Source organism: Lepeophtheirus salmonis, chromosome 1 (assembly GCF_016086655.4).
Source record: "Lepeophtheirus salmonis chromosome 1, UVic_Lsal_1.4, whole genome shotgun sequence".
Taxonomy (NCBI): Eukaryota; Metazoa; Arthropoda; class Copepoda; order Siphonostomatoida; family Caligidae; genus Lepeophtheirus; species Lepeophtheirus salmonis.
Genome location: NC_052131.2, coordinates 27,924,778 through 27,950,128, shown reverse-complemented (window position 1 = coordinate 27,950,128; position 25,351 = coordinate 27,924,778). Strand labels below are relative to the sequence as shown.

Here is a 25,351-nt window from a genome sequence, read left to right as displayed (position 1 = left end):
CTTATAAAATGTATTTTTTTGAAATAAAATAAATTCAATTTTGATATTTTTTTGGGTGCTCATTTTTCAAAATTTTAACGCTATTTTTTTTTTTTGCTGATTTTGGTGAAAAAAATTGCTAAAAAATCTTATTTAAGTTTTTGACAAGTTAAAACTAGTCAGGAATGATCTAATCTACCATGTAAATACCAAAGTTAATATTTATAAAATTGAGTATCAAACATATTATAAAATTGATTCTAAAGGGAAGAGGTAATAGTATACTGTTCTGAAAACAGACAACAATTAACAATATGTATAGTGTGAAATAAAAACACATTTAAATTTTGTTATTATTGAAGACGTATAAAACTCTTAAATCTTGGAGAGCTTATATTTAAAGAAAGATCTCTATTTGTAATCAAAAGAGCATTTGTACTCTTGTTTAATACTAGCGAGATAGTTATTAGGCGTCAACAGCAGATAGATAAAAAAACTTTGGTTTTATTAATATAGATATATACTCCTCTTGTCTTATTTAATCTGCTTTGTCATCCAACGTACAATGATTTTTCTTATAAATATTTTTTTTTTACAATATGACGCACTGAGATGAAGCTACACACATTCGTTGTTAAAAGTGAGTCCTCCACTGACAAATTAACAGAGAGACAAACTTTTTTTTATTAAAAAAAAAGATCCTTCTTCCCCATTTTAAAGATTTAAATGTCATCAACGGCCAAGGATTACTATAGTGATTTCAGTCAGTATAATATATGTATGTCGTCTCTCATTGTTGCCATGTCTTTTGTGTCACTCTCAGGTGTTATTTTTATGTTTACTGAGATTTTAGTAATTTTTACATCTTTAACAATTACATATATTTGTAGTTGGAATTTCTTTGATTAAAATGTATCAAATAATCAAAGATTATGTGATATGTTTGTCCTTATTTAAAATTATTATTCTAAACTAACATCATTAATAGGTTTGAACATACCTCAAGTATTAATTTATCACATGTTGAGTTAACATCCATAAACTCAAATATTGCCTCATCCCTCAATAATAAGGTCTCAGAGTCCAATACTTTAGTTTCATTTTGTGACACTTCCATGAGTCTCACAGATATTTCCACTTCATCCTCCGTAGAATCAACCATTACCTACAAAGAACAAATTATTGATATATAGCTACTAAACATGAGTTAAATATAGTTAATGCCGTTATAACTCATACCCGACCCGTGAATGGAAACTCGGACAAATAAGTCCTTTTCATATCATCCCCAAAAAATAAATCCACATAATGCTTTTCAGAGGACAAAACGGATTCGCGATGATGGCCACGTTCCATTTCCTCTTGGACAGTGAATCCAACACAGTCCTCTGAATGATCCCAATAATCCATTTCACCTTCTTCCCTAGCACAAATTTTCCAATTCCCATAGGATGCCTTAAGCCCAAGAGGATACTCAATATTACCAAAGTCTATAGACACGCAGAATATAAAAAAATAATGTAGTTACAAAACTATTTGTTTCCTATGACAACATGAATGAATAAGAGAATAATTATTAATATGTAAAGTTTTTCTCATTGTAGTCACAAACAAACAAAATATGTCCGTACGTACATGAAAGAATGTTTTAAGGCAAAATCATGTTGTTTTTTTTTTGTTTTTTTTTAAATAATAGTTTATCAGTATTAAACTGACAAAATAAGTTATGGAATAAACTTTTGTATTATTTTTCAGTATTTACATACAAAATGCAGGGTTTTACAAAAATAAATAATGTACAGTTCATTTTAACGTTTTATTTTGCATAAAAATCACATTTTCTGATTAAAAATGTCATTCTCTTACTCTCTTTTCATGTGTGCAAAATTATATGTACATTAGGGTGATTGCTCTGCTCCGTTTTTTGAAAAAGTTACAGGATGTGAATTGCCTTTTTCCTAGTCTTGAGACTTACCCTTACTAACAAATTTTCAAAATTTAGCAAGGGATGGACAATATCTTACTTTGGTCATAATTGGATTAAACATATATTATTCATTTTATGGCATAACATAAACGATATATATATTGTTTAACAATCTGAATAAATTATATTTTCTTTCAATGTAGGTTTTTATCACATAGATTTAAATACCATATTCTATTATACGAACTTTGTGCTGGTTTAGCAAGTGACCACGATAAATATCGATTACATGTGGTATGTTTTATGTACCTTTACTCCCTTCTCTGCGGCATTATTTACAACTGATAGGTTTTTCACAACTGATTTTATATTAAGGTACTGTTTTATTTCCATTTAGATACAAGTGTCTTTACAAAATCAGAACGGATATTTAATATCCAAAATAACACCCACCCATCTGGCTCAATGAATTTGGACAAATCAGTTGTATTTTCTTTAGTTATGTGTGGAATTTTTGGATTTTCATATCCAGTTTCATGTCTATTTAAGTTTTTAAAGAGTTTTCTATTATTGAGAATTTTGCTCAGAATCCTCTTTTTTGACGCTTCATCTAATAATATATACATCATATACTAATGGAATCAATTTTCCCGCCATACACTATATATGAAACCTCGTCACTTTGATAGTGGCTCCTAACAAAGTAAGATGAATATTTTTATATTATAGGATATTATGAATTAGAATAAAATAATTTATTTAAAAAAATATTTATTAAAGCAAATTTGAAGATGACACGGATATCCACCAAAAAATATAACGATATATAAAAAAATGTAAAAAAAAAAAAAAATTCCAATTAAAGCAATTGGTGAAAAAAAGTTCGTTGGGGGTTAAATTTATTTGACCTTATAGTAGTATTATTTAAATTGATTATAGTATTTTTTTCATCTACTTCGTATTGTGAAGATCTCCAGGTATTTGTATCTCAGAGGTGTTTCACCAAGATAAACGAGTGTGAGTTGAAAAATTCATTTATAGTCCTTTCATGAATAGTCAAACTCCAAAGGTTTCATTCAAAGTTATTTGTAATACATCTCAATAACGTGATAGCAATATTTCTCCTATGTTATGTCTACAAAAAAGCCACAATAACTCTCTCTTCAATCATTGATGAATAGATACGCAAGTAGCAAATAGTTTCCCAATATTCCATACTGTTGTGTCAAAAATCATTGTCCTAACATTTTATGTACATTTCTTAATCACTCAATAAAATAAATATAGTATTTGTAATTCTCTTTCCGAGTAAATCAATTGTTTTCTGTGGTATTTCAGGAACACCAAGTAATTTTACTCCTTCTATTTCCTAAACAAGTACGGTTAATCTTTCTTCCTAGCAATTAGGATTTTCAAGAGTTTCTATGAGTTTTCCTTCCCAGTGCATTGGTATAATAGATTGGGCATTCCAGGAACCTATAATTTGTTTTATTATACTTATTCATATCTTCTAAAAATAATAAATCCTCTTGAACAATATTATTTTTTTCTTTAGGCTGTTTAGCATAATTTCCTTGGTATTGCTGGAGAAAAATAGCATGGTTCCTTTATCTTTTCATGGAGATGTAAAACCTTTTACATCTATCAATAGGATCTATCAATCAATCCTATCCTATCTATCAATAGGAATTGTAAGACAATTTTTGATGACATTTTGTTGGAAGGATATAACTTTTCTTGTTATGCTTTTTTAGTGACCATCAGCATTCTTGCTTATCATAAACACGTGAAATCTGATTCTTAACAAAGTGAACTGCTTTATATTGCATTTTTTTGTTCACGGAAGATAATTTATCAACTTTAATGGCTTATTTTTCATCAGTCAAAAAAAGAAAAAGAAAAAAAAACATACTATACAATACAAAATCTGTATTAGTAAATGTATAAAAATAACCCTTAGATATTGAAAACAAATATGACATAGAGAAAACAAAGAAAAAACGATTATTTTTGCGTGCATAATATCACAGATCGAAAATAAGAATGAGCTAACGCTAGATATTTCCCAATTTTCATGAAATTCCGGATTTAGGCTCAGTATATCCAACCTCAAGACTATGCAAATGGCCAGCAAGATCGAAAAAGGTTGGGCAGAGCGATCACCCTAATGTACATAGTACATATATTGAACTACATACTAGATGGCCTTTTAAGTAAGTAAACTAACATTTTTCTATTTTTCACAACATAGGTATTAGATATTCCTAGTACAATATAAGTTATGTTAGCAACTGTTAAGTAATCATTAGTTCATTTTTTTCTATGTATTTTTATATTATATATATATGCTGCCATTAATCTTTTTTTTTTTTTTTTTTTTTTCCAAATGAATGATGTAAAGTGTAAGTATGTATGCAACCATTACAAAATGACAAAGATTGAATTTATTAATATTCCTACATTATAAGACAAAGAATGGAATTGCCTACAATAAAAGCCTTATTTTTGTTACTATCGAATATTTAAAAAAAAATATTTTCTAGTAATTCTTTAGTTTTATCGCATTTCCAACTGTGAACTACCTTTTTCTAAAAACAAAGATACAAAAATAATTATTACTTAACTTTGAATTGGATTTAGTACTTTGCCAAATTTACAAATACATTTTTAAAGCAGTTAAAAGAGATTCCAAATAAATGATGTATACAAAAATATGTATATAACATATTAAAAGCGATAGAGTAATAAACTTTGTAAACAAGTATGTTAAACTTCACTTATTTATTTTTATAAAAAAGTTGAAAAAAATTAAATTTATTTTATTCAAAAGTTACTTTTATGCCATTTCATTTAATCAACCGATTATTTAAAGATCTCCTTTTGCCTTATAAAAAATAAACCTTTTTTGGTTTTTTTTTATAAATAACTTTGTATCATACTATTTAGCTCGACAAATTAAAAACTTCCCTAATTACTTATTTTTCGTATGAATTATTGAGTGATCCATTAAAATCTGAACACTTTGAATTTTTAACTTCATCAAGATATAATTTATTAATTAATTATAGAATTTCAACAAAATTAAAACTATAAAAAGATGTGCATCTGAGCTCTCTTAATCGTTCATGTAGCCGCCCTCAGAGGCAATGATTGCTTATAGGAGGAAGGCCTGGCACCCACTGTCATGGTGCTGTCTTACAGTGGCTTTGAAGACCTCAAAAGAATATTGCAACAGAAAAGATGTGTTTCTTTCATTTCTAATGTCAAAAATGGCCTCTCCACCCTCACAAGGCTCTTTCTATACACTTTTGGATAGTTATATAGACAGTTTGGTGTGAAAGCACAAGATCTTTTGCATAGGTCCTCATTGGTTTATGATATTGGCATTTGCAACTAGAGAGCTCATGTTTTTTTGCTTTTTTTTGTAACTAATTGTTAAAGCTTCAATATATCTAAATATAAATTAATTTCAATCATTCAACTTTTATTATCTATTGAATTAGTAAGTATTCAAATTTCAATGGACCAACCGGTACTTTTGAAAAATTATATATAACATCTAACTGATAAAACGGTCAGATTTATAATTAAATTTATACAATTATTTTATTAAAAAACTCTCATATTCATACAATAATGTCATGTTTAGTAAGTCTGTAACATTATGCAAAATTCAACCATCGGCACTGACAGTTTACATATTCATAATTATTTTTTATTTAGTGGTCTTCAAAAAATAATATAAAGATAACAAATAAAAAAATGATAATAATTTGATGTAGTATGTTGCAAATGACAAACAACCCCTATAAATTTTAATTTCACTTATAAAGTAGCAGGTTAATATCTACATAATATTTATTTTGTATACCCATCAAATCGTATAAAAAATATTACACTTTTCTTTCAATGTCGAAGCAATGAGATTATTAAAAGATCATTCGTGTACTGAAGATTCTTCATCAGTAGTATAAATATGGAATTCAAAGATAAAATTGTCATCCATGTTTTTATTAATTACTTATATAACTGATTTTAGAGTTAGAAATGGAGACATTCAAGTGATATTTTGTTGATTGAATCGAAAAAATTACTTTTAATTTCTTGTCAAGTTTCAATTACTTCATTATCCAAGATAATTTGATTTTAGAAATAAATTACAAAAGTATACTCTTAACTGTATACTTATATGTGTATAGAAGGAAGTAATGATTAAGACCAACAAGCTAAGAGATAATATCACCCTCCTGAGTATCAACGTAAATGTACTTTTATGCCTTTTGGCTTTCTCTATTTTATAATAATATGGATCATTTTATACATTTATATCTGACAAAAAAAAGTTCTCTTTAATTTTTTTTTTTTTTTGAAGAAAAAAAACCTTAATGAAGAATGATTGACAGATAAGGAGCTTTCATTTTATGAAAATATATATCTATATATGTAAACCTACTTACATACAAACTCTAAACTCAATTCTTCTTTTGCATTCTTAAAATTCTGTTTATAAATATTTAAGGCGAATGAGGAAATTAATTAATTTTTTTAAATAAGGTTTATTCCTGAAAGAAATTCATCACTTTTAAAAAACTTTGAATAATTAATATACCTATTGCAAATTAATATAGTTTATAAGTATTAGTATATTTACAGTAGACTTAGTATTTGATTAATTAAGTTCTGAAATATGTATGTAGGTATACAGTTTTGAAGTCATAAAGAAAATAAGAAAATAATTATTGATTGTCATACAACTTACTCTCATCTTCTAATGTGAGTCCTCTCCATTCGTACTCTTTGAATGCATGAGGATCGAGGATCCATATATGAAAAATTGTGGAATAAACCATATGTATTTCTTCATTAATTCCCCCATAAAAAAAGTTGACTGGAATAGTAAATAAAACAATTAATTAATAATAAATTAAGGGACACCGATGCAATCATTAGTACACTAATGGCTTATATTAGGTCGGAGAAAAAGTAATTTCGTATTTTTCGCTTTATAAGAAGTTTACAATCATTTTATTACTCTAGCCAAGTATGCCCCTTCTGTTCAATAGCTTGTTACGGAAGATAATACTGCCGTTCTCGTAGAAGCTCTTGTCCCTGTTGGCAAAAAACTCGGTCTACTATCAAAAAAGCGTTTGTATTATAAACTCACACCTTTAAACCTTATGATTCGATGTGACCAATAATGAACAAGATATATTTAGTTTAATTAATCGACAAGAAATACGAAATTACTTTTTCCCCAACCTTTATCTAGAAATACGTATTTATGTACTCACATAAAATGTCAAAATTAGTTCATATAATTATACTTCAAAGGGAACTTTGTGTCTCCTTTCTTTTCTAAAACACAAAAAGATATCTTACTTATAACTGATTCATCGTAGATATATACATCGCGTACGTATTTCACTCTTTAAATATTATGTATGTACATAAACCATTTCTTGGCATGTATACACTATACAGTCTTCTTTATGAAATTTTCACAAATTTAACTGAGCCATGCTTGCTTGCCAAGAATATTTAGATGTATGTTGTAGGTTGGGGATTATATAAGAAAGGGGGGAGATTCACTTATATAATGAATGAATGAGCAATCTTTATTTTTTATTACTTTATATGTTTATGATTTGCCAATATATATTATTTTATTAATTCAATATAATCAGCCTGTTTTTGATGCCCTTCAAATATAAATAATAATAATAATCATTTGAAAAAAAGTAAAATCTCAATATATATCCGATTAACATTCTGATTAATGTAAAGATTAGATCTGCAGAAAAGATTTTTCCGACTAGTTTTAACTAGTGAAATATATAAATTAGTCTTTCTTTTTCTTAATACAACAATAATCAAAAAGGAAAAATCATTATTTGATTATCCCTGCTGAGTTCATGAATAAGGAATGAACTGTTAGGATAGTTTTTGTTTGCATGTATGTACTTATATTTAAATTACGGGTATAAGACATATTTTCAAGAATAATCTACCACAAACTAAACTTGCCAATCTTCATACATAAATTTACACATTTTTATAGGCGGGATATAAATTATTACAACAATAATTCCTCTATTCACGCCATTAGTTCAAATATATACACGGTGACACATAAGTATAATGAAAACTTCAAAAGCCAAGAAAGTGCAAAATATTTATTTATCAGAATTTCTTTTTAGACCATTACAATTAGGGTAGAATTTACTTCAAATTTACTTATAAGTACATTCCATAATTCGCGGCAACTACAGCTCTTAGACGCTTCGGAGCTTCTTTACATTATATAAAGATGGTCTCCTCAAACAATTTGTCCCATGCAGACCCCATTGGTGGACTTCGAGTCGTCGATCTTGCTTTAGCAAGTCACACTAACCTCCCTCTCCAGAATGAAAAATATGAAGAAATCCATTACGTTGAGATATAGGGAATAATGTCTTTGCTCCAAAAGTGCTCAAAAGTGGGTAAGCACCACTGTTGAACAATTTATGCAGTATGTGAAGGTACTCCGTCCTTCTGGATGCAGTAAGACACTTCTCAGTGCGGATTCTGTATCCAATCAAGTACTTAGGACTGTAACATATCCAGATAAACATGTTCACATCCTGGGGAATGAAGATTAAGAGTATCTTCATCGGAGGAATTGACGCCTGCCCAGACTATCAGTACTATTGTACCGCTTGATCGTATAGTGGACCGATGACATTGACACATTATGGTCTTTCAGGTTTTTGTAATGGTCCTACAGCTTTTCCCTTCCATATGAAGCGAAATGATGGTGCGCTTTGGTTTCATAATGTCGTCTTTAGAGGCGGAAGAACACTTTTTCGAAAAAAAGTTTTTTTACTACAAAAAAAGATGGAGGTTTCATAAATCATATCTAACGAACAGAATAAAAAAATATACAACCGTCTAGGAGAAATATTTATTTGAATTTGTTGAATATAATGAATGATAATTTGCTAAATGAGCCTTAAATGCCAATGCAAAGTTTTTTTATGCATTGAGTTGTGACTAATAAGGTGTACACTGCTTGCTTAAAATATTTATGTGTATGTATGTAAATGCTTACATTGTATTGTGCTGGTGTGTTTTAATTTTTCTCACGAAGTATATTGCCGTCGTTTTGAAGACTTTTTCATACCTTTGGGATCGAGAATTTTTACTCTTTCACAATATTTTTTTCAAACCTTAGACTTCGAAATTTTCGATCCTTAGTGGGTAGAGTTGACAAGAGGGATCCTTTATGTTTCTTTGTCCTTCTCTCTGCGTTTATCTTCTTCTATAAAAAGCGTGTGTGTAATTCTCCCTCGCTCTTTCTTCTTTTTTTAAATATTTTTGTAAAACTTTCTCTACTTAACTAGAAAAGCGCCATTGCTCAACTAATATGTGAGATATCACAGATATCTTTAAAATAGCGAGGCCTTCAATCGAAACGCGTCAATAATTTTTTTTTGTCTCTTTAAATCATTTTTGATAATACACATCAGTTACAACTAACTATGGATCCTTGACCCAAATGACCGTCCTCCTGATAATGCATCAATGTCAACAAAACCGAAAATGTCATACGCTAGACCTCTGACTAGAAGGGACAAAAATATTAGCAAAGCAGTAAAAAATATTAATCTAAAATCGACTTTTAGATGGAATACATTTTTTTATAACCTTAACAGATGCTGAGAATGATCGTTTATTTAATAATATAGATTTGAAACCGTTTGAAGTATACACTTCATTTTGGATTCACGGAAGATAAAATTGCCGGCGTACAATCACGTTATGGTTTTGGTTATGCATTGTTCTATACCAAATTTAAAACTCATATTCGTCTTCGTATAGAGAAAATGAAAGGATACTATGATACTGAAGCTGAAGGACCAAATGGCCAAATGAAAACTGTTCGTATACAAGTAAAGGACATCGAAAATATTGAACTGGATAATAGAAAGAAATTTAAGATCCCTGCTATTAATACTCTTAAGAGGATTGATGAAAATGCACCAACTAATTGGATTAAAAGTTTTGCGATGTGTCTCGTTGTTACCCAGAACCCAATCCTGAAGATTGCAATGCCGAAAAGAAATTCTCAAACTATAAATCTGTATGGTGCTCATCAAACTATAATGTAGGTTACCGGGGATCCATTGAGTCTACCACAGATTTCAGCGGTTGAGGACCATTTTGTTAATCTGAGATTTAGTGGAGTTCGTCAACAATGCCAAAAATGTTTTTTTTTTTTCGGACATTTAAGAGTTAATTGTAGAGGGAAAAGACATCAAATTGTTGAATACAGATTAGCTCTTCTCAAGAAAATTGCAATAATACGGGGAAATAAATCTTTTGATCATATAAATATCAGTTAATCAAATAATACTAATCTAAACAACAAACCATACCTACTGAATTGGCCCAATTTTGATTGCCCTGATTTTTTTGGTAACAATCTTTTACCTTTATTATCTCATAGTCCTACAATAATTAGCGGGGATTTTAATAAAAAGCTAAATGCTAGCAGGGACTCTAGTAACTACTAGTAGCTCTACTAGTGGCTTCTCTGGCGCCGGCTTACCTGTTGACATTCCTTGTACTTTTCAGGATTTTTTGTACTTCGGTGAAGACATCTCTTCCAGTTACGACATCGCATCGAGTGGTTTCTATAAGTTCAATGATTTTATGATCAACTCATTGCTGACTCATTAACGTAGAGGTTAGCTTCCATATCTTTTTGTTCTTAATGTTCCTACAGCCTTAAATGCAAAGTTTGTTTATGCTTTGAGTTGTGACTAATAAGCTGTAGGTACATTACACTCCTTGCTTAAAAAGCATTCTATTGCATGGTACTACTCAAATAACTTATAATAAGACTGCACAACTCAAAAAGGAACTGCTTTCTAAAATAGCTCCTTTTCTACCCTATTAAAAGTTGAACAACATAAATTACATATATGTAAGTAAATATATATAAATATTTTATTGCTTCCAAATATTGAGTAGTAAATTGACTGAAATAAAAGTTTATTCATGTGGAAAGCAGTTAGCAGTGAGTCAAAGGAAGATTTACTTTTGTTATTTAAAAAAGTTTATTGAGTTGCTTTTGTATATACATTTGTACATATATATATTTGTATGCTTCACATACATTGCAGCATTTTGTTCTTTACATAAACTAGTATTTGTTTCTATAGCAGCATGTTTATCGAAGTACATGTTATATACAGTAATAAAGTTATTATCAAAATGCAACAAATATTCACTTCATGTTGAATAGAAAGTCTCTTTGTTGAAAGTCCAGGTAGAGTCCAAAGTCCTTCGTATCGAAAAGTGATGGGACGATTTAAAAAAATCCAAATGCCGAATTCTAGTAAAAATTCCCGATTCTTTAATATTTTAAATAATAATTAAAAAATACTATTTGGCTCTCAAGGGCATCCATAGGAATATTATTATTATTTTTTTTTTTTTTTTTTTGGGGGAGGCTTGACTTTTGGAATTATTTTTGAAAAAATAATCAAAAATAAAAATATTTTTGGAAAAATAATAAAAAAAATTGAACATATATTCAGACATTACATTTTTTGGAGAAAATTTAAAAAAATTCATACTTACATTTTTTTGTTTTTTGATAGTTTATTTAAATAAACAAAAATAAGAATTTTCAAATATTGAATTTTTGGAAAAAAAATCCAAAAATCTCTAATTATTCTGAAATATTTCATTTTTTAGAAAAAAAAGTATCAAAAATTCACAATTGTTAAAATAAAAAATAAAAATTTTGATTATGAAATTTAAATATTTAGAAAAATATAAATTAAAATGAAATTGTAAATATAAAATTTTTTTGGAAAAAAATTTCAAGTTATTCACGTAAAATTTAACTATTTGAAAAAAAAATCCCAGCAGTGATAATTTTTTTTTTTTGTTAATTGAAAAAATTAAATTTTTCTTAGAATTTTTAGAAAAAAATCGGTAGCCATTCAAAAAAATTTATTTTTTTTAATTTGAAAAATTACATATTTTAGAAGAAAAAATGAAGAATAAAAATTAAATTTTCTATTAAAATGCTAAAATTTCTTTATTTGGAAGCCTTACAACCCCTGCGGACACCATTGCGGTTAATCATGTTCGTTTGCATTAACTTGTTATAAATGATCTCGAGTGCTTGTCAGTTTCTCAAAATACAACATCATTATTTGTAACCAGTGACATTTTGTTCAAAATGTAAGCCTGCTTATTGTATGTTTAAATTATGTGCATTGTAGCAGTTGGTAGTAGACTGAATGTAGTTGGATTTGGATGTATTTTTAGTATCTTAACGCATTAAAAACACTTTAATGAAATTGTATGCATAATATTGCAGATGAGTAATAGTAATAATAAAAATGACCATCCAGCAATATCAGTTCCAGAACAACAAAATCAATATTTTGAGATTGTTTGTTACATTTTCTTTTATTTATCTTTTATATTTCATTAACTCTTTACGTACATTGTACAACAAAAGTTTCATATTCCAGATGATGAAGATAATTAATACATTAATTATTATTACAAATTTTCAACAACAGACATTTATTTCAATCTAAACCCAAACGTTACATATATAATGATTTGAGAAATTTGACAATTGTCTCTCCTATGTTAGAAATAATTTGGTACATAATTAGTGATATGAAAATTGTCCCAATCCATAAAAGGATCAATTAAAAGAAGAAGTATAATTTGATAACTTTGACGTACTTAAAATACTCTTAAGAACGACATGACCAAAACGAAACACCCCTGTTGAGTAGCTTCAAGGTCTTTGCAAAATATTTTTTCCAACAGAAGATGTTCTTATTATTATACTAAAAATGACGTTACTTTATCATTTGCCCTCATGATGTATCCAACGTTTTCTCCCTATGAATAATTTACACTGATAATTCAATTAGTTATAAAGAAATATTCATGTATTACTCAAAGCCCGTAGTGTAAAAAATATTTGTCGCATAGCCAAATACATTTGCACAAGTATGTACGTGGTTTTCGTTTCGGCATTTGGTGTATGGCCTTGGAGATGACAAGATAGTTGAAATAATATTGAAACAGAAAGACATGTTTCTAAATTATTATCACTCATTCAAACAATATTCATAAAAATAGTATAACCAGGGTTGCGACACTTTTGAGTTGAGTCAGCATGACTGGTTCTTGTTATTGACAATTTCTTTTCTGAAACTCAACTTTTTCTATAGAAAAGTCGCAATCTTACTAGTTATGCGCCTATGAAATGATACTTTTGGCTATTACTCCCTAGGTCTCGCCAGTTAGACATTATTTACTGGTCCAAAAATATAAATGCTTATTTCGACATGTTCAACAATATTTAATTCATTTTATGTATAGTTTCATTCAACTACACACTTTTTTCGGTCGTAAAAATGTCTAATTTTATGCCTACAATCTACGATGTGCGGTAATCATTGATTTTCTGTTACCAATTGAAGAAAAACGCTTCTCAAGCCCAACAAATGTTTGAGGAAGCTTACAGTGGATATGCTCTAAGCAGAACACAGTGGTTCAGGTCGTTTGAAAAATTCCAAAGTCGTGACTTTGACATGAGAAATGAACACGGCAGACCCCCAAAAAAGTTTGAAGCCGCCGAATTGTAAGCATTCCTCGATGAAGATGATGGCCAAACGCAAGAACTACTCGCAGAACAATTGGGTGTTGACCATCGGACCGTTGGAAAACGTTTAACAGCAATGGGAAATATTTTAAAGATCGGTATATGGGTGCCGCATGAACTGAATGAGAGGCAGCAAGAAACCCGAAAACCACCTGTGAAATGCTACTCGCCCGGCGCAAAAGGAAGTCCTATTTCCATCGAATCGTAACTGGCGATAAAGAGCGGGTCTATTCTGAAACAAAAAAAATCATATATTAACTGTGGCTGCAAGGCCAAACCGACCACCAGGCCAGATCACTTCGGAAAGAAGGCAATGCTGTGTTTTTTCTGGGACCAGTGTGGTGTCATATGGTATTACCTTCTTCAACCCGATCAAACCGTTAATGGGGATCGCTACCAACAACAATTGGCCGATTTGAACCATGCTATACGCCATAAACGCCCAAAATATGAAGCCAGACAACACAAGATAATTTTCCTTGATGACAACGCACCACCGCATCGCTCTATAGTCATGCTCATGCGGCTGACTCCCAGACCTGGCGCCTTCCAATTATCATTTTTTTGCATCGATGGGTCACGCACTCAATAATTTATGCTTCGATTCTCACACTGAAGCTAAAAAAAATGGATCGATGGCTGGTTTGCAGCCAAAGACGAAAAATTGTTTCAGGAAGGCATCCATAAATAGCCGAAAGATGGGGGAAATCTGTAGCTAGCGAAGGCACATACTTTGAAAATTAAATTTGTAACTATTTTTTTCAAAATAAACGTTCAAAATTAAAAAAAAAAGTATCATTTCATTGCCGGATACCTGCTAAGTATAACTAAAGTTACATAAAATATGAATTGTGCCTGAATTTTTATAGTTATAACCTGTACTTGTTTTTGTTTTATTTATATTTTAAGTGCTGCTATCATAATTATTGATGAGAAACCATCTATATATAAAGTAGTATGTATGTATGCTCATGAAAGACTGATTATGAGAATAACATTTGGGATAGTTTGAGGAGTGATATGTGTAAGAACTTGTTGGACTCTCAGTAGAATTAATGATCCACACTAGAGTAATTCCAGCCTATACTCTTTCTAGATACGGAGTAAGATTTGTGCTTATTTATTTTCTCTTAGAGGTGCTTATAGTTTATTAAATAAAATCATATTTTAATTCAGTTTATTTTTGGGTCGCCCCCCCATACCTGGAGTTCATATTTTGAGCAACTCTAAGTATAACTAGAAGTTCTGAATATTGGCTAAATTACGGTAAACGTAAATTAAAAATAATATACATATATGCAAAATATATTTCATAATGCCTCCATATTTTGAAAATTATGTCGTATCAGCAAGGAAAAAAACTATACCTGATTTACAGTCATCTCGGTCAGCAGATATGTCGTCTTTCAAAGTTACAATAAATATTATATAACCTTTTTTTACGGTAAGTTTTTTACTCTTACCTCAATACAGCAAATATTAACATCGCTAAGAATAACAACTTCTGATGATAGGTTCTTTTTAGACTGCAATGAGAATAAAACTTTACCTTTATTTATTTAAAATTACATCTTAACAAGCTAAGCTAGACAAAAGATGACATATTAGAGTAAAAAAAATTAAACTTATAGGACATTGCATGTTTATTTTTTTCCATAGATATGTTGGATGCCTCTTTCGTTAGAGTATCTTAATGAGAGTTGACGTATCTGCAGAGAAAGATCACTATATGAATAAATGTTGCTCGTTAATACGTTTGAATTTTCAAAATAAGGAGGAATCGTTTACAAAATCATCAATATGGATGTGAACATTGATTAAGTCCTCGTGGGTGAAATCAAAAAGAAGCGTGTATGTTGGCAACTTTGATAAACAACATATTTTCTGACAGGTATCACTCTAAACTATAATGCTCCTCACTCGTTTAATACGTTTGACTATTGAAAACAAGGAGAAATACTAAATAAAATCAATATTAACTTTCTGGTGAAAAGTTCTATATTTTCTTCATTGTATATACAAGAGGATTTATATAATTTTCACATCTCTAAGCATCAATATCTTGCAAGCTACCAACTTATAATTTTTATTAAATGTGCATACACGAAGATCTTGGATATTTCAAAACTCTCCCGGTCAACTTTTATTATTTACTCATCTCTATTATGCAAATTTTGAGAGGTAGAGGTAATTTTTTTACAATGTTCCCATAAGCAATGTTATAGAACACATAATTAGCTGTCGATTGTTGAGAAAAACATTGTCTTAGCCACCACAATGAGCATTACGAGAAGAGGATTAAGATCTCAGCGCTCTTCCACCAGGAATTGTCGCTGAAGGCCATCTGGAACCAAACCGCCCATTAATTTCATTACTTTGTGTGTTAAAATGGGTAAAAAATAAGGGTTTCCCGGTATTTACAATATGATTAATGACTCTTTTAATACTGATTAATATCAGCAATCAATGAATGAGTACAAATTCATGTAACTAAGGTATGTAATCAATGTATACTTCAATTTGTTTAGTATATGCATAAAACAGAGACAGGGATGCACATGGGTTGACATTTTCTAATAAATTATACTTTTTTTCTTTATTAATTTTATGATTTACTAAATTACCCTAATAAATAAGGATTTAAATTTTTATGGCTTTCTATCTATCTCTGCATTATATATTTACAAGAAAGCAGATGAAATTCACATTATTATTTTGTATTTCTCCCTTAGAGATTGTTTTTTGTTTCTTGATCAACTTTTGTACCTCATGATTATAGGCATTGATTATAGTCTAGAAAGTTGACTGGTTAGGTATTTTATTAATCTACTTTCATTGGGTATCTTCGTTTTATTTTCTTTCAATTTATAAATTAATAAAAATTACTGATATCTAATATCTGTATTTGACCTTCAGATTTAGCTCATTTTTGTCTGATTTTGTTTGTCTATTAACAAGCTTAAAGTATCACATTATGTTATACTTTTGGCTGAAACCTAATTTGTAACATAAATCTTGGCCATTCAGCGATATATTATAAACTGAACGTTAAAATTTGGGTCTCTAAGGCTTTTATAAGTAACTACAAAAACAAATACTTTTATTTTTTGGACCGGGATTGAAGCCAAAACAAAACCAGGTTTATATTACTAATTTTTCCATCTCAAGCTCCAAGGTCGTCTAATGATTAAAATTTTTGTTCTATATACATTATTATGATAATTCCAAGAGTATTACATTTTGTTTTACAAATCTAAAATGAAAATCTCCCTCAAGTACTTTGTCTTAGTATGGAAAAATAGATTGTATATACAATATTTGTACGTATTTTTAAATTTAAATGGTCAATCCAAGATTTAGCAAGCAAAACCAGTTTTTTCCGATTGTATTTAATATATTTTTTCAAAAATTTATAGATTTGTAGAAAAATATTTTTATATCTTATAGCTGATACATCTGTTATTACGTTATTTTATTCAGTCATAGGTTTTTAATCAAGGAACCGTTTTTCAAAGAGAATGGAACAAAAACGCTTAAGTTTGTAATTAATAATAAAGAACATATCGTGTAAGCATGTTTCTAATTGGTAATGTAAAATAAGTCTACTTTTTAGACGAAAATCGACAACTCAATTAAGGATGAATAACAAATCACATGCAAGATTAAGAAAATTACAGATAAATATGTAAGTCCTCTGGATCGTAATAGAAATATGGTGCTGATGTTATTAACTATTGGTCCTCGATACCCGCAAAGTATAGTAGGCTTTAAAGTAGAGTGTAAGAACCTGCAAAGCTTTTAAAAAGAAGTTGTCCTACTCTGGGGACTACTAGTACTTTTAATGGCGTAAAACTTATTGTATTTTATCTCTTAGATGCTTTTGTTTATGTTCTTGTTGTATACTTATATTTGTATTCTGAATAATGTATATTAACAGATTTACTTCATTTTCTTTTGCTTTGTCGTATGTGTATAATGATAAGGGACATTTTTGCTAAATTATGTATTTTTATGTAATCCTTCCCCTTTCATTTATTCTTATGTCATTTCTTCAAATTAAATGGTAACCTCAATTATAAATTATGTTTCATTATTTTTATAAAAATTAGTAGCAGGGGCGTCCGTTCGAGGGACTGTAGCTTCCCTCCCCCCTCCGAAAAAAAAAAAAAATTAAGGGGTTTTTACTTTTTGCTAGAAAATTGAATATTAGTTTTTTTATTTGAAATATAACCTAATTTTTAAATTATTTTCCAAAAAATTAGATTTTTGAAATTGTTTTCAAACAAAAATTGATTATTTAAAATTTATTTTCAAATTTATAAAAAGCCGTAGTTTTTTGAAATTTTTTGTGAAATATTAATATTTGAGATTTTATTCGAAAAAATTAAATTTTTGTGGTCATCTGTGGATTATTGAATTTTTTTTGTTAACGGGTGCTGATTTTGAAAAATTTTATTATTTGTTTATACTTATACATTATGGAAATTTTTTACCAAAAAATTAATATTAGAAACTTTTGTCCAAAAATTTTAATTTTTTTGAATAGTGGTGGATTTTTTATTATTTTTCCAATAAAACTGAATATTTCAAATCTTTTACCAAAAAATTTAATTTTTCACATTTTTTCCAAAAAATGTATTTTTGGATTTTTTGAAAAAAAATTCCACCCCGACCAAAAAAAAAGTAAGTATATTTAATCCTACGGACACCCCTGAATATACATAGTTGTTATTTTTATAAGTTTTTAATAAACTTTTATATAAGGTCAAAATTTGATGAGTTGACTTTCTTTTACAGATTAGAAAGTTTTATCAATATACAAGAAATACCTATAGAATCTTACATATTACAATGTTTATTTGTATAGACAATATCAACAATCCTTTAATTGTTATTTTTGTTTTTCTGCAAAATGTAATGATGCATGTAATGCCTTTAATATGATTAGCCAACATTCAATGAAAACCTATTATAATTAATCGAGTAATGTTTATCTGCAATAGTTTTGAATTACAAAAAAAAAAGCCAAAAAACAAGCCATTGGTTATGCATGTAACTTATAAAACTATAACATTACTTTTTTCTATAGGGAGACTTGGAATAGTGACAGTAATTTTTAGTTTTTTATCAATAACTGAAAGAAGACATGCAGCCATCCGCTTATATAGCTTGAATCTAGTTAAATTTAATAACAGTCAGTACTTTTATACAAAAAAATCTCTTTAAATGCAAACTGTCAAATGCAGTTCTGGTCGGTTGCATCAGTTAAAAAAATTGATTTTGAGTTTTACATTAAGTAAGTTAGACCAAGGAATACTAGAGTACTTGGAAGGTACTTTATTTTGGCGTGCTTACAAACTACGAGCTAATATGTCCTTAGGTCCTGTTTCTTTTTTATTTGTGAAGGAGTAAGTGTTTAGGGATATGTTCCCTATTTGTGTTAATTAATTGAATTAGTTCCTTCAGGAATTTAAGGTCTCATATATTATTTAAGTGGATATTCTACTCATTCCCTGATTAAATTACAAAAAAGAGACTATTGTGCAAGGTTTTTATCCGTATCAGGAGAAATTAATCTCCGGTTATATACTGAAGGAGCAGATCTGAGAAGTTTTTTTAAAAGCACCTCCGTTTGTGCAGTGATGTTATGTTAGTTTTATTTATCCACATATATCCATTATTAAGTTTTGTTTTTAATGCCGAAGAAATAATCAGTTCTTTACTGTCAATGTCTAATCCAAAGATGGTATTTATCAGATCCAATGAAGAACTGTTTTTTTTTCCTACTCAATATATGACCTGGCTTAATGAAGTATGTCACTGCCAAAATCACTCCATTGGATCTTATTATGTAAATGTGTGCTCAATATTTTTATTTTTTGCAAAAAATTTTGTTTCTAATTATAACAGCAAAATTTGTAGCGCTAAAAGAAAGAAAAACAATATCAAACGAAGTTCCTCAAAAAAGATCAAAAATAATCAAATTCTAAATGATTAATACATTCAGTTTGTTTCATAATTTTTTTTATATCAAGAAACCACTCAATCTATAAGATTAAATTGTATTCTTTATAATCTATTTAGAATATATGTATACACCTATAGAATATAAATGAATCGTTCGTTTGTTGGATTTTGGGATATTCTTGAAATATCTTATTTCTTTATGTAGTCTAACGTTTGAAAGAAAAAAGTAGGCACGGAAAGAAATTCACCTTCAATGTAACTCTAATATTCCTTGGTTATACTATAAATATTTTTTGATGAATAAATGAAAAGACCTTTCAAGGAGTTTCATTATTGCTTTCAATATACAGGGTATAGCCAGAGAATTTCATTTTTCTGCAAGACAATGAAACAAGTTTTATTGAGAGTCATTCAAGTAAATCCGGACTACGTTTAACTGCATCCAAATGAATAAGGGGAGCAAGTAGAGTTTGAAATTTGATTAAAAAGTTTAAATAACACAAAATAAAAAATTATTGAACTTGTTTGCCACTTGGCCAATTATTCAGTCGATACCAGGCCTAATGGATTTGCACGCCTTGAGTACGTCCGCAGGAGAGCCTTTGTTCAAGTACTTGATGATGGATGCCTTAAAGGATTTGATGCTGTCGTTTCAATTGGCTGAGACCTTCCTTTCTGACTCTTCCAAACAGAAGTAATCCATGGGATTCATAAAGGAGGGGTTTGAGGGTCAGGTGTGTTGGGGTCGAAATGACACATTTTCTCCCTTAAACAAGTTTGGGTCTAACAAGCCTTGTGAGAGGGCTGCCAGTATTGTTCAAGCAGGAACACGATCCCATTGGCATCAGCTTTGCTCCGAAGTATCACTTGGTCACAAGTAACACAGTACCTGCTGCCACCCACCCTCTCCTTTGACTCAAGGAAGATGGTGGCATGACATTGCCGTAGCCCCCAATGAGCCCAAAAGTAATGATGCTGCCGGGAAACTTGGTTTAAAGACATGGGGGGCATTAACTCTCTCTATCGTAAGTTCTGTTTCTTTTTTGTGAGCCTTTATTTTTTCCTGCCCCACTACACGCACAGTTAGTACACGCTTGTCCATTTTTAGTATATTCTATTTTTACACAAACCGTCCATCTTTACACTGGAATACAACGTCTTGCATGATGTCATGTGATTTTTCGCCCTCCCACACACTCGAAGGTGACCAATGATATCTTTAGCAGGAGGCAAGCAGAATATTGTAAAATTATATTAACAATAAAAAAACAATAAAAACATATATAAAAGATGTCAATACATATATATATACATACATATATGTATATATATAAGCAGAGATCTTCCCTCCTTTTTCCCAGATAAACCGGCTACAGAGCCCTATTGTTTGATAACAACAGTTCCATTGTTTTTAATCGAGTTGATAATTGACTTTTACCACTTATATTATCCCTTGAACTTTGCCTTTAATGAACTTTATCTTTAGAGCCTTCTCCATATTTGCCTACGTCGAGACCAGCCAGTTGGAAGGACTCAATCTCTTCTTATAATTACTCCTGATCTCAGTCTCTACTACTCTCACCACAGGAATACTTAACAACATTATTCGATAGAATTAATTGCGTTCAAAGAACGTTGCAAATTTCAAATTATGAAATTGAATTGAAAACAACTAGTTTTTACATTATAAATTCAAGCAGTTAACAGATTTTATAATAAATCGCACAAATAAAAACTCAGGAGCTAATAAGTAGTTTATTTTAATTTGTGAACAATTTCTGTCATATCATTTAGTGTCCATATTTATTTCGACGACAAGCACACATTCCTCACTACTTCAACATATGATAGTAACTAACTATTTCCAAGAGCACTTTAGAATCTCCCCTCTCCAATGAAACCACGCCTAGCGAGCTACTACTTCTACAGTCTGATTACCACACATTATAAAACATGGGGCTATGTTTCCGGACCCTGTATAATAACCTATAAATATATTTGTTTTAGATCCAAGAAATTCAATTAAGTATATACGTGCCTGCAATCTCATAATCTTCTAGAAGGTAATTTAATAGCTTCCCTTTTGTATTCATGAATCAAAATTTATTAAATGGAAGTTTAATTATAAAAATACGTCCATTATACCGATTGGTCTAATAAAATCTGAACATTTTGAATTTTATCCTTCAACAAGATATAATTTATTAACTAGTTGTAAAATTTTAACAAAATTAATACTATAAATAGATGTGTGAATGATCACTCTTAATCATGAATGTAATTGCCCTTAACAGCTGTGATGGCTTTCAGGCGGCAATGGAAGGCCTTGTACCAACTGAGGATGTAGTCCTCTATCATGACGTCCCAGTGCTGGCTCATAGTAGTTTTGAGTGCCTCGATATTTGGATGTCAGACACATCAGGATTTTTTTAAATTCCTTCGGATCCGGTTTGGCCTTTTTGATAGAGCCCTTAGTCATCTCCAGCGTTTCATTGATAGGCAGCGTAGATGATGGTCCTTGAGATGGTCAACTGCTTCGAATACGCGAATAGAAATTGGTCGATCAAGTTCAAGTTTCATTTTCTCTATTTGTACGTAAGCTAGAGAGCTCAAGTTTGTTTTGTTTTGTAAATAATTGTTTATGCTTTAATATATCGAAATATAAATTAATTTCAATCACTCAAAGTTTATTAATTATTGAATTAATAAGTGTTCAGATTTCAATGGACCACCCGGTAAAGTAGGATAAACAATACGGTAACATTTGACATACTTGTTGAAGCTTGCCTCTATACTTATTTGAACTAAAAAGTGCATATTTATAGGTATATATTAAGGGTCCAGACTCTTTTTTTTAACTTCAAGAAAGAATGCAAATCAAAGAAATATTAAAATACATACATAGATTTTAATAATTTTTTAAAGTTTGTGCATTTTGATCCAAGCTTGAGAAAATCAGAAAATAAAATATACATAGCATTTATATGTGATAATAACTAAATATTTACGGCTACATAGTGTTGTTATTTTTAGAAACAAATCTTTTTTTAAGATTTCCTAATTTCCTCAAATAAAGAAAAATAGTTTCCCTTGCCATATTTATTTCAATTTTACATAAAAAAACTTGGTAGAAAAAGTTTAACGAATAAAATTTGTTTACTTCTTAATTTCTTTGAATCTTAATGTTTTTGTCTTCATTTCTTAAATAAATTATAACAATATATATAAGTTTTTGAATAATAATCAAAATAATTCATATAAAAACACAACTCAAAGCTCTTCTTGATATATCATCAAAATAATAAAGCCTTTCACAATCCCAAATTTAAATTGAACAAATTTAATAGAAAAATATTTTATTGTAAATTTAACTTTACTTTCAAATAAATGTAAATTTTCTTTCACATGAGACATATTTAGACTTATATGATCCATTATTCAAAATTGATTTTTCTCTTAACGAGTCTTTCCTTTTATTCTGAACCCTTCTAAAAATAAATATATTTGTACAACGTCCCCTAGGAGATCGTGAAGTAACCTTTGGAAAGGTTTAATTGTCTTACTAAATAATTAATTTTTTTTTCTGTTATATCAACTAGTAGATCAGTAAAAAAACAATTTTCAAAAAAAAAAAAATATTTCATAAGACCAAGGACAAATGAAATTGAGATGAAATCGGTGTCAGCTTTTCTTTACGACGGAATGACATGATCTCCTACCGCTTTTTTTTAAATCAATTTTTTAAAATAAATATTATCTATTTTCTTCTTATTTTTTACCTCCCAGAGTGGTAATTTTTCAAAAATTACTTTATTTGCGGAATATTTTCAAACAAACAAAGCAAACTAAAATGTATATATTATCACCAAGGTGGTGTAACAGTCTATAGATTGTTGTTTAATAAATGACACATACTCAGAAGAATTTTGACAGCACTTTCTATATGAGAAACATACGTACATACATGTAATTTTATATTAAATAATATTCTCATTCAGGGAGTTGTGTTATTATACTACAAGACGGTGACACTCTCCGTCCCTTTGTTTACAAAGCTCATCCCCCATTAGAACTAAAAGATGATTTGATCCAAAAGTGATAAATTTGGATCATTAGATCATTAGTTAACTATAGCGGTATAAATTTAAATTTGACAAACATACTACGAATAAGAAATTAAGTTTATGATATTTCAGTGATAATCTATAGACAATGTGTTTAAAAAAATATAATTAGTTACATAAATAAGTCCCCTAATTTCGATGTTCTTCCGAAATCATAAAGAATCATCCCAATCAAAATTATAATCCAGCCCTTGACGTCATCCAAGATATCAGAAAGGGATGTAATTCTCAATAAATCTCATCAAAATTATGAAACATTTTGATTAAGGCTAAATAAGAAAAAAGAGAAATCCTTCTCATTCATGAAGGATGATTAAAGTTTCACTGAAGTAACCTCAATTGGTTAATGGATGTATTTAGAACACATGGGATGAAAAGTCCCGGGCTTAACATAGAAAACATGTTTTTTTTCGTTCAAAATGAGCTTTTTTTTAATTCACTTTTTATTTATTCACTTTTTGAGTAGAGTCTTCATAACACTTTTCAATCCATTGTTAAGCTTGAATAGTATTTTTTCCCATAAAGAAGCAGGGTAAAATTAAAACACAACATTGTTTATAATCCATTGTTTTGGAAATATCGAAGGTAGCCTCACACATAATACACTAAATCCTAAACCAAAGAACATATTGTCATAAAACTTTGACAGCTGTCTTTTGAAGGTCAGTCCAAATTAAAAAGGAAGTGATTTAAAAAAATAGTGCCATCTATGCGTGAAACTTCAGGCTTTTCAGCCCATGGGTTACATTTATTAAAATAATGCTTTTTATTGGGCATTTTAAAATTTGAAACTTTTTCAAGGATCGATATTAGGGACATGATCGATTCTACGTTCAATATCAAAGATCGTACAACTTTATCATAGTAATCAGTTTAGCAAGTAAAATGACAACAGAAAAGAAAAACATAGTAACATTTCAGTTGACTGTTTCTGCAGAACATTCACTAGATTAATTCTAATGATACTTGAATTTTTTTGAAAACATTCATTAATATGCTTTAAAATGTATAATAATGAACAAACTTAAGAAAAAGGAATTTACATTTGAAAGAAACAAAATGCAAACAATGAGTTATTTCATTGAAATAAGAACTTTTATTTAAAAAAAAGAACGTTAACAAAAATATGTTAAGAATAAACTTTTTAAAATTAAAATAAAAAAAGATATTTTACTTCTTACTATGGAAAAGAGAAAAAAACTTAAAAAACAAACATTTGGTCTGAGCTAATTCTGAGTTTTATCCCCAAAATAAAAAAAATAATTTATTCTCTTGCATTGATAAATATTTTTGTTCCCCAGACTGTTTTTGTATAAAATTCATGTTTTCATTCACTTTCCATATTATCATAAATTTCATTTATATGTAAATTTAGGACTAAAAACATTAATTGAATGCAAAAAAATATATATATAAATATATCTTTAAAAATAATGAAGTTTTTTCTGTTTAAATTTTGATAAATAAAGACATAATTTTTAAAGAAAGAATATATAAATAATATTAGATCAAACTTTCATTAAATATTCCCAGGTCTTTTTTTTTTTTCTTCATCAATAGTTTTTAATTTTTGTAAAAATAGCATTCCAGCATTCTTTAAAAGATTTTATAAAATGTTCAGCATTGATCTATATAATGCTTTGATAACACAAGGGCTGAAAAGTCAGG

At 29.1% G+C, this 25,351-nt stretch overlaps 1 protein-coding gene across 1 annotated transcript in view; it reads right to left on the bottom strand.

Moving 5' to 3' along the window:
* The window catches only part of LOC121122045 (uncharacterized), a 137,089-nt gene that overhangs the window by 30,806 nt on the left and 80,932 nt on the right, over positions 1–25,351 (bottom strand). Inside the window, exons 4-6 of the mRNA XM_040717055.2 lie at positions 6,666–6,794; positions 1,219–1,469; positions 980–1,144 (exon numbers count right to left, since the gene is read on the bottom strand). Of these exons, the coding sequence (XP_040572989.1) occupies positions 980–1,144; positions 1,219–1,469; positions 6,666–6,794 (545 nt within the window). The remainder of the gene's footprint in view (positions 1–979; positions 1,145–1,218; positions 1,470–6,665; positions 6,795–25,351) is intronic.